This window comes from Agelaius phoeniceus, chromosome 3, assembly GCF_051311805.1.
Source record: "Agelaius phoeniceus isolate bAgePho1 chromosome 3, bAgePho1.hap1, whole genome shotgun sequence".
Classification (NCBI taxonomy): domain Eukaryota; kingdom Metazoa; phylum Chordata; class Aves; order Passeriformes; family Icteridae; genus Agelaius; species Agelaius phoeniceus.
Genome location: NC_135267.1, coordinates 26726819 through 26746326, shown reverse-complemented (window position 1 = coordinate 26746326; position 19508 = coordinate 26726819). Strand labels below are relative to the sequence as shown.

Here is a 19508-nt window from a genome sequence, read left to right as displayed (position 1 = left end):
CCCTACTCAGTATATCCTCCTAGAGTATTGACTTTCTCTATTTGTTTCAATAACAGCTTTGATTTGAACTCAGCAAAATCCAAAAAAGACTTGCCCTCTAAACTATTTTACTTCTGCAGGGGTGTTAAGCAGGTATTTATTTCTTCAGCCTGAACCATTAACAGACCTATGGGTCACTTTGAACTGCAGAATTGTTACAAATAGGGAGGACATTAGAAGGGAAACAGGAAACTAGCTTTCAATGTGAATGTGAAAAAACATCATTTCACATATAAACCACAGAAGTGTAATGCTGAACCAAGTGGAAGATAATATAGAATAATGTCTTTTTTGAAAAGCATAACAGTGATCATTTGCTCAATTAGAACAAGCTACCCAGAATTATTGTTGTCCAAATTAAGAAGTCCAGGTTTGGATTTGAGAAAAAAAGAAAACATTTGCTTCCAAATATACTATTTAACTGTGAAATTTTCGGCTTTTAACTTGAAAAGCTTAAAAATCAGTTACTTGTATTTTGAAATTGTTTTGATTTAATTCAATTTATTGCACTCCATTAATATCACAAACAGAAAAATTAAGTTTAAATTCATATGGTTCTAGAGTGCAGTATTCAAACATCAATAAATATATATTATAATTTAGACAACCTATTCAACCATAAATTGGCTTCCTTTTCACTTTCTGCAGCCTTTTGTGTTAGGCACCATCTTCTCACCTGTATTATTCAATTATCCCCAAACAACTATTACAGTGCATTGTAGATGAAGAATTGCACATAAGGCAATAGATATAGATCATCTGAGTTCTGAAATTTCATATTCCTTCATACTTTACAGGAAGTGGTTTTCAATTCTCTTAAAAATATAAATACTTCATTCTGTCTCTTTTTTCTCTAAAGAAAATAAAAAAGGTAAAAGACCACAGATATTCTATTGCATGAAACAATAATAATGATCTCTGTGTTTCAGATTTCAATTCCCTGACCAGAAATCTTCTCCACTGTATCAAGAAGCCCTTAGATTTGAGGTAGCTACAGTATACTGTAACCTCTTTTATGATGACAGCCAAGAAGGTTTTTATTCATTTGCTTAATAAAGACAAGTGATTTGGGGTTTTCTTGTCTGCACTTATAAATAATTCTGCAAACACTGCTTAGTACAGTTATTGAGAGAGATAATGAAGCAAATACTGGGGATTTGAGTTTGCCATGTAAGACTTCTGCAGCTCAAGGCTAGTTCTCATTTTAGTTCTTCATCAACACAAAAAGGAGGTCATCAGCACAGCTAATGTGAAACTCTCCCAATCAGCATCTAGTTCATTCTTTTACAAAGAAGGAAGAAACCCGTCTCCATTTAAAGATTTTGTCAGAAAACCATTTCATCCTCAAACAATTAACAGTCCAAATAATTTGCTGAAGAGTAGCAGGGAAAGACAGGTCATACACACTCAACAAGACAGAACAGAACTTACTTTGGGGCCTGGAGGTCCTTGCTTTCCTGGTGGGCATATGCAGGGGGCGGGTGTGGAGCCTACGTCACTGGGACCATTCATGCACTACCAAGAGTGAAAACAGCCATCAGCATATGCCAAAGGCAGCCAACAAACTTATTGGAACACCAGGTGAAGCTGACCTTCCTTAGGCTGCCTTTCACTTAGGTCTTAGCATTCACTCCCTTGTTCAGCTGGAACTTCTACTTATCTGAATATTGCCCTCCAAGTAGTTTTCATGCATATAATCATTTTATCCAGAATAAAAATTTAAAAAGTAAGTATTGGTATTGGGTTGACACCTGTAACTGTTTTTTCACAAATATTTTGTCATATAGTTTGAAAATTTAAAATCTTGCAACCTGAAAGCCACTTCTTCTAGCTAATCTATATTCATAATTTGAAGTGTGACCAATTCTCAAATATAACAAGTTAATTTAAAACTGTGTAAAATGATGTATATAGCATAATGATCCCAACCATTGGCATGCTATGCTGTGCAGTGAGCCTGAAAAGAAGATAAACCCCAAGTATCCTACATCCTAGGCATATGTTCCAAGTATGAAGCTACCTGAGGGGAGGCAGGACACAGCTGCTACCACTGACTCCTAGAGGACACTAGTCCTGGTGCCAAGAGTGCCCCTCCTGCAAAGACCATTAGGTGACCTCCTCCAAACCATGCTCCCTGCAGCACTAAACACTAAACCTTGGCAGATCACATAAACCTCTAGAATTTATTTCTTTTTTTGTGATATTTACTTCTCATCATTAAGCCCCACATGAAACCTCAGTATTTTACTCGGGCAGGCAAGGGGAGAGCCACTAAATCAAATCTATTATAGGTATATCTCTACTAAATCTATATGTTGAAGTTAGATCCAGTAAATTCTTTTTCATCCATCAACCCTAACCCAGCAAGTTCTTAGACCTATGGAAAGGCAAAAATTTAAGAATCCAAGCTAAAAAGTTTTTTTTTTTTATTATCTAAAACTTTCCAGAGCATTTTACTCATATTTTCTAGAATAATGACACCTTTTAAGGTGTTTCTTGACTGGAATTCTTTCTTGGGGTCAAATGATTGACCAAAACACAAACACCCATGTTTCCATTGCAATGGTACAAGTTGGGAGTTACAGGTAAGGTTAGGGAAGTTGTCACATTAGATCTTCAGAAAAGGCCCTGTTCGGGGAGTTCCCATAAGCACAATGCAGGTAAGAGCTGCATTATCCCCTGTGCATATCCCCCACCCCCCTGCAAATAGCAGCAAGTGAATTGAACTGGGGGAAAACATCAGACCAGTTATTCAAATAAACATGTGTTTTTTCAGAAAAATTATTTTTAATTTGGCTACTGACTAGAATTCAAGCAAGGGAAGTCCAGCACTCTTAAGCTTAGCATATCTCTGTCCCCTTTTGAAAACAAAGTGTATATTACCTAGAATATTAAGAAGCTTATAAAAACTCAAATACTACCTTAAAATGAGTTTGAGTAGTTTAGGATCGAGCCTACCTCTCCATTCTGAAACAAGAAGAAACACAGTTTAAGAGTACAGCAATATTTCTAAAAAGAAAATCCATTCATTTGGAAACACTATCAAAACCAATCATAACTCCTGAGCTGTAACTGTCAAGAAATTATAATTCAAATTTTTAGACTTTCTGAGACTTATGTACAGCTGCTATCAATGCATATTAAATTAATTTAGTTAACTGCTGTTAAGGGTCTGTCAATGGGAGTCATCAGTAGCAATTTTTAAAAGATAATGACAGAATTAATACTAAACCATGTCAGTATTTACACACTAAATGTTTAGATTTGGTTCAAACCTTTTACCAGAAGTAACTTCTCATCAAAAATATGCTCTGCTTGCTCATTCATGTCAGAGAATGTACCAAAATATTTCTGAAATCTCTGCTCTCTGCCTGAATCCAGCATCTGGGAAAACAGAGCAGCACAGAGGCAAGGCTGGCTTTTTCTTGCTTTCCTGTGACTGCATTAGACTCTGCTATCAATTGATTTTTGGTATCCAGTATCTGCAACATCACAGAACAATCCAACCCAAAATACTTCAGCAGAGCAACCATGAAATTTTCTGTCTTAATAGTTTAGTAGCCACCATTAGCCACACTGACCACAGGACTATTCTGATGCACACAGTCACTGCAGATTTCATACACACTCTGTGGACACAGAAAGCTTCTTCTGTATTCAATTTTCAGCTTGAGCAAACCCTAGAGAAAGTTTTCATTCTCCACAGATCATAGAAGGAGCTTAAAATTACTATGCAGCAAGGTATCTCTGGGAAAGGGAATTAATTTGGTCTGTAATTAGTACATAAAGCCTCTGCTTATTTCAGGAACTCTGACACAACCACACTCTGACAGAATACAACCACAAACCACATATTCCTCCTTGAAGATCATCCAACATTTTTATTTTCTCAAGGAGTCCAGAATTTCATGGGCAAAGTCCAAATTTAATTTACAAAAACAGACAGTGAAACTAAAATGGCAAAAAAACAACTTTTGGCTTCAACTCCTTGATAAATAGCAGAGAAAATAAGCTATGAAAGACTTTTTAAGTGTTTGCTTTCTTTATGCAAAATATTTTTCATTTGATTACTTTTCATATCTTACTTTTAATTTTTAAAGAGCAGAAAGATATGTGGTGCAGTTAAATAATAGTTAAATAAATACTTAACTTTCTTCAAGATTCAAAGTTAATTTTACAGAAGTATTCCTGCACCTGTTCAGAGTTCAGAACAGCTAATAATCCATTCACCTACTTGCTGCTTGACTGAAAGTTGAAAAAGCCCTGATAAGGATGCAACAGACCCACTGGTCCCAAAGAAAAAGAAGAAAAACAGACTAGCTGGCAATAAGTGCCAGTCTGACTAAAAAGAAAATCTGGATGCTGGAGATTAAATGGTTCTATTGTCAAACCAGCCAAATGACACAAAATCTAATCACAACATGAGGAATGTGGGTCTACATAGTAGGACACTGGCAACTGATAATCTTTAGCTCAGTTTGTTTCATCCACCAAGCAAAGGAGATTATTTTGAATTTGCATGTTTAAATCAATCTCTTGCATATGCTTTGAGATGGGAACTGAATGCTTAAATCTGGCTCTGTCAGTCATGACTGGTTTCCAAATCTGTTTGTATATGTCTTACATTGCAGTGCATTATTAACTTTAAGAGGAGCAAGAGAGGGCCAAAGGTCCCCATAAACTTGCTAATAATTGTGTACATGAGTCATAAAGTCTTGATTTTATTTCTGCCTAGTACTTAATGTACTTCTTGAAATCATGGCAACAATTCAAATAATGGCGTGTTTATCACAGACCTCAGCACAGATATTTCAAACAGGAGAAGGCAATTTAGAAATGCAGGTTTGCTGATTATGCACCAAAATTTCATAGATTAAATGACCTGTCAAGTAGCAAGGAGTATGTCAGAAAAGTTGAAAAATCATATTTACAAAATTTTACACTGAAAAAACCTATAAGTTTCATTATTCTATAATGCTTAAAATCTGAAATTTTAAGAGAGGATTCTGAGATTCTTCTATACTCATATATATCAAAAATGCACCATTAAATACCTAAACTAAAACAACTTGAAAAAAATGTGAGAAAATAAATTGAAACAAAGAAGGCCTGTAACAAACATCTGTTTGCACCAGCTGAATCAATGTAGATTAATCTATTTTAAAAATTCATTAAGTCAGCTTTAAACAGTGATTTGTAAAAAAATGCCACGTAGTCCTCTAAAGTTCGTCTATCATACTCACAAATCCTGGGATCTCACAGACTGTTTCTCGATTATTTTGCTCTGGGTCACAGTAGATCCGCAGTTTTTGTATATCAAACTGTAATTTCAAACATAAAAGACTCTTTAGAGGTCTGTGCATTCACTACAGTTAAAAATCAATTAACTGTATGGAAATATTTTTAGGTTACTCATAATGATTAATATGCATAACCAATTAAACATACTGTAACAGAATTACTTAAATAAAAATAATCAATCCAAGAATTTTTTTAAAAATCACAGAAATCACCATCCATATTCCCTGGGAATTAATCCAAACACATGCAGCATGAACTATACTGGCTGCCAATATCATTGAGGAAACAAGTTAATAACACAGGCAAGCCCAACCTCTTTCTTTTCACCTTAATGGACCCGGGAAGATGCTTCTACACAGACCTGCTCATATTAGATATAAGATTAGTAAATTCTGGTGAAGCATCTGAAGGCATCCCTAATGCTTAGTGTTTAGTATACAGTATAAATCTTTAAAAAGCATTGAATAAAAACACTGGCATGAGGTAAACAAAAGTTTTATGCCATTCTCCTTTGTTGCTACATTCCAAAAGAAAATGAAACCACTGTCAGTTTTTCCAGCATAAACTATTGTGACTGCAAAGCAAGGAGAAAGAAACTTGACCAAAATTTTCCTCTTTTACCAGCATCACCCGTACATATACTGATGGAAGGACATCGTGTGCAAATGTCAAGCAGAGGAAATTCCCAGATTTGAGACACTGCTTCCCAAACTCAGGCAACCACGTTGCATCAATTTTGTCCTTGGAACCAATGAGACCAGTTAAGTATCTATGTCACGGGATAGATCACTTGTGCTAAGTCCTCCTGACCATTTTTACTCTCTCTTAAGTATTAAATTTTGTACACTAAATTTCAGTCTACTCTAAGTTAGAAGAGTAAGCTCAAGAAAGCAGAAGCCACCAATGCAATTTAACCTACAACAGAATTACTGAATTATTGTAGTTTTAACATATGCCTACCTGTACCGTTTCCTCCTTTCCAGAATACTTTCCTATTTGGGTTAGGCCACTGATATAAATACCTAAAACAGGATGTAATGGCTTTGTTTCAATTTCTTGGCCATCTATATACAAAGTTACAAAGTCTTCTGTTACTAAGAGACGAATTTGATGCCAGCCTTCATCAAACAATGTCTAAGAAAAACAAAGAAAACAGCATTGTTTAAAACAAAATGCTTTCAATTTAAATAGCGATAAAACTGCACTTCAACAATCAAACTGCTGTTAATGGTTGAGCTGATCAAGGCTGAAGATTTTACATACAAATTATTCTAAACTATATAGTAAAATGAAGTATAGCAAAATAATATTGTAATTGAAAATATGAAAATTGGTAATAATTAATCCCTATTTCAGAATTATTTTACAACTCACATAGATTTTTTTTTTTTTTTAGTCTATGACTGTGAACAAGCTCAAACCTGTATTTGTTAAAAATATGCAGCCAGAAGCCTATTTATAAGCACTGGTATAACGTCTCAAACACTTCAGATTATCAATTATGGTGAAAAAAAAATTGGTACTTGTGATAAATTGATAGGTGATAAATTATCATAAAGTTTTATTAAAGAAAAATGTTCATTAGGAGTGTATTGGCATTTATACTCTGTTTAGAGACGCACAAGTCTAAAAAAGCCATGAAATTATTGTTCTCCATAATAGCAAGGCAGGCATGGAGAAACAAAAGCAAACAAACAAAACATGGATGTTGTGTGTTATCATGGTTAAGTTCATTGATACCTGAGACTGCATGAATCAGATTGATTTGTTTGTGCAGCTTCAAGAAATAGATAAATATAAATAGAGTATTGACTTGAAACTGGATTTTTTAATTCAGTTCCAAGTTTCCAGTAAATCAAGTTTAACATAGCTTCCTAAAATAATAAAAAAATTATTTCGCCTACTAATAATTATTAAAAGGTAGAGGAAATTTGGAAAGAAAAAGCAAAAATTCTCCATCTAGTAACAGAAGTATAAAATGCCTCTAGCATAAAAAAGTTAAGACCTATTCCTTGGATAGGAGTCCTTCCTTTACTGAGGATTTATATTTAAAATTCCTTCAGCCTGAATTGGAGTAGGGATTTGAAGGCAGGCCTCCACTTCCCAGAAAAGTTGAACCCACTTGGCCATGAAGTGCTCCAGCAGCAAATCTTTCCCAGTCTTTTTCTGCTGAAATAGCCCTCTCTGTTCACTTAAATAATGCTCCCTGTGGCAGGAAGGGCCATCTCTGGGCTGCACATATTCCTGCTACAAATGCAATAATAGGGACATTCAATCTCCAATCCTCTGTCTCATCTGCACCTAAGACAATCTCTTTTACAAGAGTGGAATACTCCACTGGAAATTACTGAAGAAAGACTGAAAGACAATCTTCAGATTGTACTAGAAAACAATAAAACTGGTTTGCTCAAAGAGGGGAATACTGGAATAACGTGTACCTAAAGAAGCATTCCAGCATGATAGTGACATACTCCTTACCTTTACATTAGGTGCAGCAAATGTAATAACTTGTGTGCCATTTATTAAACTTGTTGTAGTGAATGATAATGTTTTTTCTTCTCCATTAACAGTGACTGCTATCTGTGGTCTCTTATCTAGACTCAGAATTCTCCACAAATCCCATGTCTTCTTTACTTTAAATCTTTGAGTGGAAACAAACACATAGGATGGAGGGAGACCTTCTGGAAACACATTCCTAAATAAGGGGAAAGGGTGGAAAAAACAAGACACTACTTGAACCTTTATATAAATCTTAAAATAAGTCCTTCTTATTTAAAGAAACAAAAACATCTTACTGGATGTAGAAGAACATTTATAAAATTCAATACCTTGTTAATTCTGAGAGGTCAACACGTGAGGTTACTTCATAAGCTTTTGCATTAGTGGTTGATATTTGAATTCTCTTTTTAACTTTTTTCTTCACACCTAATCCTACAAGAATGTCAAATCCTTTTTCATCTCGAGCTGCCACTGGAATTCTTGTTGGACAAACAGATTCTGAAAAGTAATAAATGCAAGGACAGTCCAAAATATGACTTAAGACTTCCAAGAAAAGTAGCCTCCCACCCAACTAATTTTTTTATCTGCCTTTCAAGAATAAAAAGAGAACTGAAAACTGTCAGTTAAGTACAACATGAGTAAAGTGGTTTACAGGATCCTCAGGAACTTAAAGCAAGAATGTTAAGATGTCATATTTTACTGCAATTACATTCACATAATATTTTGAATTGTCACTAACTGTATGTCACTAATTGTATTTAAAGAGTATTACTGTATCTGGCTAATGAATATATTGAATTTCATTTCTAAAATTGCATGGTTCCAAAATTATATAAAATTATAGATATTAATTTCCAAAATGCACTAACAATTTGAATTCAGCATCCTTCCCAACTATAAAATCAGTCTGAAAATAGAAAAAGTTAAAATTATCTCTGACTTTTATTTTCATTTTATTTAACTCAAAATGGACTCTCAGCTGTTTTGTCTGTTTCACTGAAATCTGCTTCAAGTTATTCTCAATGGAAAAATAGAGTGTGTGATATATTTTCTGTGACAACATAAGTTTTCTCAAACAAAAAAAAAAAAGAGATAGGACAGTGAAACCTAATACTAAAATGAACATTAGGATAACAAATCAATAAAAAATAAAGTTTTTTGTTTTATTAAAATTATGCTAAACTGCTTACAATAAATATCATTATTCATTTCCTACTGTTTCTTCAGAAAAGCAGCAGTTCATAGACAGGGAAGAGGTTAGGAATACATTCCAATGAAGGGGTGGAGAGTTCTCCTATCTCCATTTGGACCAGCCATGGGCTGGAGAACTCCTGTCTCTCTGCCAGGGAATTATTAGCTTGAAGGTCTAGACTGGTTTCTCTTCACAGTATGAGCAAGACTGCATGACTTCCCTTTCTAACCAACCCCAGGGCAGTCAGAAGCTGCCCCATTCTGGTGGGGGAGGCAGGATATATATGCTCCAAGAAAATTCTGCTAATTTTCTGCACAACCCTGTCTGTCATGGGAAAGGACAACCATGGGGATGTCACAGGTACTTGGGACAGCAGCAAGAAGCCACATAAACTCCCCTTAGTTTTCTTTTCCTCTCCACAGCAAAATGACACCTGACTTCCAAAATAAAAATAAATTATTCGTCTGTTCTAAAATAAAGAATTTCAAGAACTCTGCACACATTTTGAAAATTAAAATGTCTGCATCCTGAATGCTTTCAAAGAAAAAAAAAAAAACAAAGTCCAACAAAACATTCCTTCTCATTCTTCTCAAAACACAGATTTAAGTCAACATACTTATGCTATTAAGTAAGAGTAATAGTGGCTTTTTCAGGTTTCTTCAAATGTGCATTGTTATCATGGAACTATTTTCTAAACTGTTAGATAACCACATACGTGTGGTTATCACATACGTATACATCACATACGTATACATCGACAAGTATAGGGCCTCCTATCAGTTAGAATATTACAAATTTGGTGTAAAATCAAAAACTAAAGGCAGAAATAGGAATATTTTATATAAGAGGCTCATTATGATGGATCAGGGCCAAAATAACTGTTCCGAACCAATACCAACCAAACAAATTAAGCATGTGTAAAATTACACATTAGGAAACTATTTTTTCTTTCCAGTGGCACATTGGTGAATTACATGAAAAATTCACAGTCTGGTAGATCCTTTCTGGGTCTTCTATTCTGATAACTAACTGAGCCACTATACAACTTGCAGAAATTAGTGGTAAAATTAAAAGCTATTTTTCATGGGAAATGGGACTATATTTCTAGTCCATAGTGCCGGTCACTTCAACTCTCTAGCCTTTTCTAAAATCTTTTTGCCTTTTAGTGTTTTTACATAGTTTTCAGATGTTTATTTTCCTTCCTAAAGTGTAAAATAGCTTTATGATGTTAAATCCCAGTATCTGGGACAAAGCAACTTTTCTCTGCATCCTTCAAACAAACTTCTAAGGTCTGCACTGGATTTTCTTTCTGAATACATTCCTGAGATACAATTTTTTTTTCCTTGTTATAGCATATTGATAGTACAGGAACATTTGACTTTTGAAAATAAATAATTAATATAATTATTAAATATTTCATTCAGTTCTGGCAGACAGGTTCATGAAGTCTTTATTCCCCTGATGTACTCTAAAACAAACACTAGAGTCCCCAAAAGGCACATTAGACACCACCTGCAAGCCTGTTCCTAAGAGCAATACTTGCTCCAAGAACCACCAAACCTCAGTCTTCATTGTCCATAAAGGAAATACTGCCCCTGTGGCCTTTTTGTTTACACTTTTACTTCAGAATGGATTTTAAAACTCCATAGAGCAACAGCTAGCTTTTTTTAGACATTTACACAAAGACCATGAAGAAAGAATTGCTAAATTTTCAGGCAGTTTCATGTAGTTGATCACAGCCAAACCATTGCTGCTCAGCCCTCATGAACTTCCTCTCCCTCAGTCAAAGTCAATCTTAACAACACAATAATCAGTAAGCAAATAAATCAATCAATATGCACAACTTAGCTATAAAAATTCCAGTTTATCAGTCTTGGAGTTCACCTGGTAAAGACATTGTGGTTGGAAATGAAGCTGCCAAGTGTCTTTGATTGCTCTGCAAAGATCTAAATGCTATAACAAGGGAAGTGCACAATGTAAGGGAGACAAAGCAAAGGGTCACTTCAAGTGAAAGAGTAAGTACACTTTGTATAAATAGTCAATATTCACAGATTACTGCTGTAAATCATGTGAAATACCACAGATGAATTACAAAGGATGCTAGTTAACTTGTTGCTGAAAATCCATCTTGATGAAATATAACGGCACTTCTTCTAAAACTTTAGTCAAAGAAAATATTGTGTTTATTTAGTGTTTATTTAGGGGAATTTCTCCCTGTATGAAGTTCTATTAAAGAATTTAGCTCCACTTAGCGGATTTAATTTTTGGACTGACAACCTTACTACATCAGCCACATGGTTTTCATTTAATGTAGCAGGAAATAAACACTAGTATCCTCAACAAAAGCATCACCATATTTTTTCAATGAAGTTGATACTCAAAGTGAGAGCAAACAAAATCTATTTTTCACTCTTACTAAGTACAGAAATATGGTAAAACTGAAATATGTCTTGCATCAATTCTTGATAATAAAACATGTACAAAATACCACTGACATACTAGAATCTGAGTGATACATTTTAGGAGCAATTTGCTATCTTTTTTATACATAAAAGAAAGCCATTGTTTTACAAAATTTCAGAAACCTCAATGCAGTAATGCTGTTAAAAGAGTCACTTTACAACGTTGGTCTTGGCTAACTCTTCTATAAAATTCTTCTAAGAAACATCATAACTGCTTGCTACAACTCCAGATGTCTATTCCACTCCCATGAGCCCCTACCTGGAGTCCAGCTCTGGGGCCACAACATAAGAAGGATGGACCTGCTGGAGCAAGTCCAGAGGAAGCCACAAAGTTAATGAGAAGGCTGGAGCCTCTCTCCTGTGGAAAAAAGCTGGGAAAGTTGGGGTTGTTCAGCCAGGAGAAGAGAAGGGTGTGGGGACACCTTAGTGCAGCCTTCCAGTACCTAGAGGAGTCTTACAAGACACCTGGAGAGGGACTTTTCACATGGGCATGTAGTGACAGGACAAGAGGGAATGGCTTTAAACCCAAGGAGGGTAGGTTTGGATTAGATATTAGGAAGAAATTCTTTACAGTCAGGGTCTTAATGCATTGGAACAAGTTGCCCAGAGGAGTTATGGATGCCTCATCCCTGGAAGTATTCAAGGCCAGGCTGGATGGGGCTCAAAGCAACCTGATCTACTGAAAGGTGTCCCTGCCCATGGCAGGGGGGTTGGAACCAGGTGATCTTTAGGGTCCCCTACAATCCAAACCATTCCACAATTCTATGATTGTTACATACTAGAAGTATGTATTCAGAAGAACTCTTGTTGCAATGCCAGGCTCTCCTCTCACCTCCCTAGAAGAAAAGCTGGATTATGTGTATCAGTTGCAACTAGGAAATCAATAAAGCAAACTCTATATTATTGCACTATGAGAATTGCTGTAATATTTTAGTGTTTTTAAACTTTATCAATGAAAAAAACTTTGGGCTTAGGGTAAAAGGATACATATTGAAATTAAACACATACTGTGTTAAACCACCATACCTTTCCCAAATATATCTCTTTGTTTGACAGAGAAAATAACATTTTGGGAGGAATTTCCAAAAAATAAAGATCATAGTAAAGAGTATCAGGTCCCTTAGGTTACATAAATAATGCATTCTGCTTGTGAAATTAAAAAATATATGTACAGAACTACATTTTGCACACCTAGAGTATTTTATACTCACCTTCACAGAGTTTCTGTTTTATAACTTCTTTAATTCTTGATATTGCAATATAGTCTTCAACATAAAATACATAAGTTGATGAAGGTTTATTGGCAATAGCTTTAAGTTCATCCTCCTCAATTTCTGAGCCAACACCAATTGCAAACAAAGTGATCTTATTTTTCCTTGCTTCTGCTGCTACATCTTTGACTTCATCTTGGGACTTTCCATCAGTGAGAACTACTGCTATTTTTGTTAAAAATCGTGAAGATTTTGCAAAAAGATGGTCAAAGGCAAACTGAATAGCTCTTCCTGTTCTTGTATTTCCTCCCAGATAGTGTATGGACTCCATTTCCCTGATGAGGTTCTCAGTGGATTCATGAGTTCCGAGGGGAATTTCAAGTACAGGGTAATCACTGTACTGGACAACTCCAACTTGAATAAACTTTGGCCCTATGTCAAAATTTCTTGTAATATTGACAAGCCAACTTTTGATTATTTCAAAGTTTTCTGGGCCAACACTGTAAGAGCCATCCAAGATAAAAACTAAATCTGCTGGAGCAGTTCGGCAACCTAAAAAAAAAATCAAACAATATTTTAATGAACACTTTCCCTTTCTTCCTCCACAGTAAATGTTTGTCTTATCAATTAATGTTTATATTAGGATCTATACTGACATATGCATTCCAGCTGAAAAAAAAATAGCAGAGTTTATCAGGGCAAACTTGTGTAAGATTGTGTAAGCTACACAGATCCAACCTGGTATCTGAAAGCAACACCTGGTTAGCAATTATCTGGTTTTTACATTAGCTCCAGAAACAACTATGAAAAATTCTGGAATTCAGTTCCTTAGCTGGCAATTGCATTCTAGTCAATAAACAGAGAGGAATATATATTGGGTCTTTTCATATCTCATCTGCAGAGATGATAAATATAAAAACTCCATTTTGTTAGCAAACCAAGCACACGGCAGAGGAAGGCTATAGCCTGAATACTCCAGAATCCTTTTACAAATACCTTTTAATTGACTTTTGACACTGCTAAATGGCATTTACAGAACTAGTATTATAAAATCCTGAGTCTCAATTGAATGTTGCTGATAGCATATTCTGATTTTTACAGAAGAAAAGTATTCAGTGAATGAGCTCAACCTCCAGAATACCGAATCTCATAAGCATTAACTAACTACCTGTAACTGCATGATGACTTAGGCATGGATTCAGCTCTCCTAGCTGCAGTCATGAACTTAGTTTTTAGACTAAGTTCCCAACTGCAGGCAATGGACAGACACAAGCATTTTCAGAGGAAAGTCCTTCCATGCTACATACCCATTCTCAGATGGAGGGTGTAACTTTCTTAAGGAGAGAATCACCTTCCATTGACTGTGAAAGAGGTTTTGATAACTGACACATGAGGTGCCAAGGACATGGCCAAAAACAGGAGGGATTATTTTGATCTCATGGCACATGAGGCCATGAGGCTTACTGTCCTTTTGTTTTCTGAAAGTCTGCAGCTCCACCACAGGGAGGAGAGCTTTGCCTTCCCCTGAAATCTGCCTATGGACACTTCTGATCAAGACAAGATTTCACCTTCCTTGAAAGCAAGTGACCACAATCTGCTGGAGAAATGCTAACTGGAGCTAGCTTCCTCTCACAGAGGAAGCTTTATTCTTCCTTATTTAGTTTCTCACATAACACTCAGCTATTCAGAACATGACTTCTGAAGCAATGAAAATACAAATACTCAAACTCAATTTTAAATCAAGACTGGAGCTTTATAGTTCCATCTGCCACCTTGGGCATTTCCAAGACACAAGTAAAGACATTTCCATCCTAGTGAAGAAATAAGATATTTAAGCTATTTTTATTTTATTTTTATATTATTGGATTTTCACCAGGAAAACTTTATTGAAATAAAATCACCATCAACAGAAGGGTACATGTGAACACCAAAATGGATATTAAAAATTTGAGGCATGCTTTGAAGTTGCACTTATCTGAAATGCAAAAATTAAGACCTACTTGCTCTTGTTTCGCCATCTTCAGCTGAGATATAATCATGCAGTAGCAGAACTAACAGCATCTGAAAAAATGTTACAATCTGTGCCATGTGTATTTTATTCTCAAGGTCTTGATACAAAACTAGATGGGGGAAAATGAAAAGAAAATACAGTGTTATTGTATTACCAAAAAAAATCCAAGCTTCTGCAGTTTTAAAACTGTCTCTGAGGAACATCTCTGCATCAAATCTGTAAGACCAGATGTGGCCACTCTTCAATGAACCATTGACTCAAGAAGTGTCAGTCATGTAAGCCCAAAATTGAGATTCTAAACTCAGCAACACTCACCAGCCTTTTTGCAGAAGCTCAGTTTTCACCGGGGTGCATTTATATACTTCTCCTGCTAGGCACATTGACAAGTAGGTTACATTCCTAGTCACACTTGTCCAAACACTATCCCACTATCCCACTCTGTAGCAATTATCAAAAGACATTACCAAAAGATCCAAAACATGGCAAGTGTTTATGTATTACTGGTGGGGAGGTGCTGCTTTGGTCTCAGCCTCACACCTGGCTGCTTCAGGGAGTCTGGGACAGCTCCCACTCCTCTACCCCAGGACTGAGACTGACACCAGCAGTCAGGGTCTCAACAAGCCCCAGCCCTTCCCCAGCAAAGCTAAGCCCTGCAGATGGTGTATTGCAACATCTAAGATTACATATATCTTCAACTTTTGATTTTTTTTTCCTCTGTTTATGTCTCCTTTGCTATCATGGTTTATGAAATATAACCCCACGTCAAGCAAAGATGCAATTTAAGTCTCATATTGCTGTTAAAATATTATTTGACTAATTTATTTTAATTAAGAAAGATTTATTCACTATGCTTAAAGAAAAAAGGTATCATACTGGTAAAAGATACATTTTTGGGGTACTGTATTAGAGATCGATTAATTTCAAGACTGTGAAAGAAAGTATACTGAATCTCTTTTGTATTCTCTTATCTCATCCTTCAATGTAAAATGCAATTTTCAGGGTGAATTCATTTCACTGCAGAGCAGTCAACTTCCAGGAAATTCTACTCCCACCTAATGTAATTCCCTGAAGTTAATAAAGCATGACCATAATTATTCTGTTATTAAATTTCTCCTTCAGATTACAGATAATTGCAAGGTAGAGCCATATTTTGTTATTCATGTTACCTTGTGTCAGAATGGGTAAGAAATCAGACACATCTTGGAGTCTATGGGATAGGACATAAGATCCAGAACTTCTCCAGTTTTGCTACACAAATCCTGGGATATCACCTTCATTCAAACAGATTAAGTGGCAGGTTTTTATTCCAGCTATTTGAAAAAGGATTCAAAATTTTAAACTATGAAACTGTGTATAAGTATTAGGCTTATAATACATAAAAGAATATAGTAGAGGTAGACATTTTACATAGATTATTTGGTTTGTTGGTGGTTTGCACAATTGATCATTCTAAAATCTCTTCCAGCCTTTTCCATGGCAAGGTTTTAAGTATAAACCAAAATAAATGTTTAGTAGGCCAAAATGGACCTATTAACAGGAAACAAAATTAAAAGGATAAAACTAGAGCTTAAGCAACCAGATAATGAGGATTCCAATGCTCAATTTACTAGAAAGAAAATAATAGTATAGCACTGCATTTTAACAGTTAAAAAGAGATGACCAACAACCCCAGAGACCTAGCTGCTGTATCTTGTCAACACAGTAGTTATTGAACAGGCATCAAAAGTGTACTTGAAACTTACAGAAACACCACCCAATCCAGGAATGAATATTTTAAATAAAACTTTTGGCCTCTTTTTCCCTAGTGATTAGTTTGTGGTTTTACCAAACATAACCAGGAAAACACATAGAACTGGCTTCCCACTTCTCAGTTATACCAAACCACTTTTAACGTATGGAAGTTGATGTAGGAGAAATTCATACAGGGTTACTAAATAAATACACAGATGTTGCATCCAGCTCAAGTAAAGGGTGGCAGACTGAGAGAGTATTAGTGGAGAAATAGCACATGTGTTACTGTATTTTTCAAGGCATCCTCATAGTTGTTTATTTTTTCCACTTTAAAAGGGACAGAGCCCCACAACCAACCCCAGGCTTTGCAACGCTGGTGATGCATAGGGTGGCAGGAGCAAACCTCTGGCTATCTCCCAGCACCACTAAATTGTTTAAATTAAAGCCACAAGATTTAATGAGGGATTAACTGAGACAGGATACTGGATTGGGTGGACCTTTAGTGTGACTCATTATGGCCATTCTTTCCACTGTATGCTTTTTATCTCGGTATTTTATATGCCAGTTTGATAGCAAAAGGGATGTTAGAGTGAGGGGAAACAGTCCTCTAAGGAAAACTGCCTATCTCAGACAGAGGGAAAATAAACAGCTTATGTAAAGGCTTCTGCTCTGAGCTCCCAAAATGAGGGGCTGTAGAGCAAACACAACATATCTGAGTGATCTGAATCAAGACTCAGGCAAATTTCTCTGCATCTGAGTGTACACAAAAGATAAGGTCCTAGCAGTGCTACTAAACATCAGAGCCTTGAACCAATGGGGTAGTAGTGTAAGACCCAGTTCTCCAGAGTAGAGTTCAAAAAGTATTATTTCTGTCTTCACCAAAGGCAGGAGAGAAAGGTGGCACAATAAAACCTGGCTGCATCAGCCATACTCCATGAGAGCATGGTCAGAGATAGGTGACAGCCTCCCACATGCACATTCACTGTTTGCTGTGCACAGGAGGAAAACTCAATGAAGTTTGGAAACCAGTGACACAGCAACTCACCCACATGCTGTCACTGCAGGCAGCCTTAACCATTGGGACAGTTCCTGAAACTTATTTCTCACTTTCTTCTGGGCAGAGCAATTTTGCTGTGCAGCAGCATTTGCACCAACAGGGCTACTGAAATCTGCTGACTGGGAAGGGAATGGAATTCAGGTTTCCTATACAGTGGAAATGTGGTACAGCCATTACTGAAACCAACAGCCTCTACTTGATTTTCAAACTAATTCAAGACTGTCAGTGTGTTACAGATGCAAAGGCATGCAATTCCCAGAACAGCTTTGCTGCACACAAGTACACACAGGTTCAAATGACATCTCCTCTGTATGCACAGCAGAATAATTTCACATCCAACTTAAGTTTTCAGTAGAAAATTTGTGCATCTAAGCAGGTCAGGCAGTATTTACACCTTGCATTTATGATGCCTGAAAGCAGCACCTTCTGCATCTCAAAGGGCAGTTTACTGATGCAGTCTTTCCACAGCAATTTTTCCAGTGTCCAGACAAATAAATAATTTTATTCTTTTCATGAATACTCTCTGAGGAAACTTTCCATTTAGAGCAATTTGGAATCTTACAGAATCAAAAATATTTGCTCTTCAGTGCAGTTTTGTCACTATTCAAACTCATAGAGAGAGATTTCTTCTCTCCAAAATCTTCTGGCTTCTCTGCTGCATGAAGATTTCTGCTGAAGAATTACATTGAAAGGAAGAGTTTCTTCCTTCACTTCTTCCCACTGCTAGTTACTGCCTAAGAAGAAAGTCAGGAAGGGTATGGTTCTAATCCTTTCCAGCATTCTGAGAAAATAACCAGACTAAAGGTTATATACATTAGCAAGCTTTAGAAGAATAAGTTAACACTTCTCTCATATTGCATCACTGCATAAAACTCTCATAATTCAATTAGAGATCATTAAGTTTGCTGTACAAAGGGCCAAGTATGAAGACATTACAACAGTAATGAGTGAAAGGACATAGAGAAGACTCTTGGCATTTTCAAAATTTACACAATACTACAGGAACTGAGCAGCAAGAAAAAGGAACCCTGAAAATCCTCATTAATATGCATTAAGTAATGTGGAAAAGTAATGCAATATTTCATCCCCACGTTTTTATATTTGCTTCCTTCATTTTCAGAATTAATGGGATTTGCAAATAAAATGGTAGGGCAATTTACCTTTAGCTCTTTATTTCTATCTCTACCTAATACTACCAGTCCTATGCATTCAAAAAGTCTGAGTCTAAGTCAGTTTCTTTTATCAAGTAATTTATCTGAATCTGTATTTATTTACACTTGGATTTCACTCCCATTCTCCATTCACGTTTTCCACATATTGTTCCTATTAATTTATTTTTCTTGGTGGGCACAACTGATGAGGCTGTTATACTTGCAAACATTTAAAATAACAGCATTTCCTGGGAAGGGTGAGGCTGTAAAGATATGATTAATTTAAGCTTGGTTTGCACCTATATACATGTACATAAATGCAAGATTGCCTATAAATAGATAAAATCTCCAAAAGTGACAAGTCCATCAGTATCCTTCATGCCATTTCTTTCTATTTCTATGTTGGAATAAAAGATTTTGGCATAATCAGCAGTATAACTACATTCATGCCAGGAGTTTTCTACAACATTAAATATATGATTAAGGATGTGGTTTAATTAAGAGGGGTCAAGAAAGAAAATTATGTGTTTAAGTTACACATACTAAGAATTTTCTTTTGTGTTTTTTTCTTTTTTAAGTACTAGTGCAACAAGGATAAAAAGCCATTATAAAATGGTTCAATTCTGGCTAATTCTTAGCTGTACTAAGTCTATATATGAATACATGGCAATATAAAGTACACTTAGTGCACAGTTTCAGATATTTTATTTCTTTACCCTGAAATCAAGCAGAAAGCAATGCCTGGACTACCTTGAAAAGAAAAGACTAATGCAGGCACTGCTTGGGCCACCTGACCCATTTCCACTACCTTTGCTATCTCTCTTTTTACAACAGCAAGAAAGGTTGAGGAGTTT

General features: G+C 35.9%; 1 protein-coding gene across 1 annotated transcript in view; it reads right to left on the bottom strand.

Moving 5' to 3' along the window:
* The window catches only part of COL21A1 (collagen type XXI alpha 1 chain), a 90543-nt gene that overhangs the window by 52909 nt on the left and 18126 nt on the right, over window positions 1-19508 (bottom strand). Inside the window, exons 2-9 of the mRNA XM_054629981.2 lie at window positions 14705-14824; window positions 12705-13256; window positions 8169-8337; window positions 7819-8035; window positions 6301-6474; window positions 5283-5360; window positions 2998-3006; window positions 1471-1554 (exon numbers count right to left, since the gene is read on the bottom strand). Of these exons, the coding sequence (XP_054485956.2) occupies window positions 1471-1554; window positions 2998-3006; window positions 5283-5360; window positions 6301-6474; window positions 7819-8035; window positions 8169-8337; window positions 12705-13256; window positions 14705-14792 (1371 nt within the window). The 5' untranslated portion in view covers window positions 14793-14824. The remainder of the gene's footprint in view (window positions 1-1470; window positions 1555-2997; window positions 3007-5282; window positions 5361-6300; window positions 6475-7818; window positions 8036-8168; window positions 8338-12704; window positions 13257-14704; window positions 14825-19508) is intronic.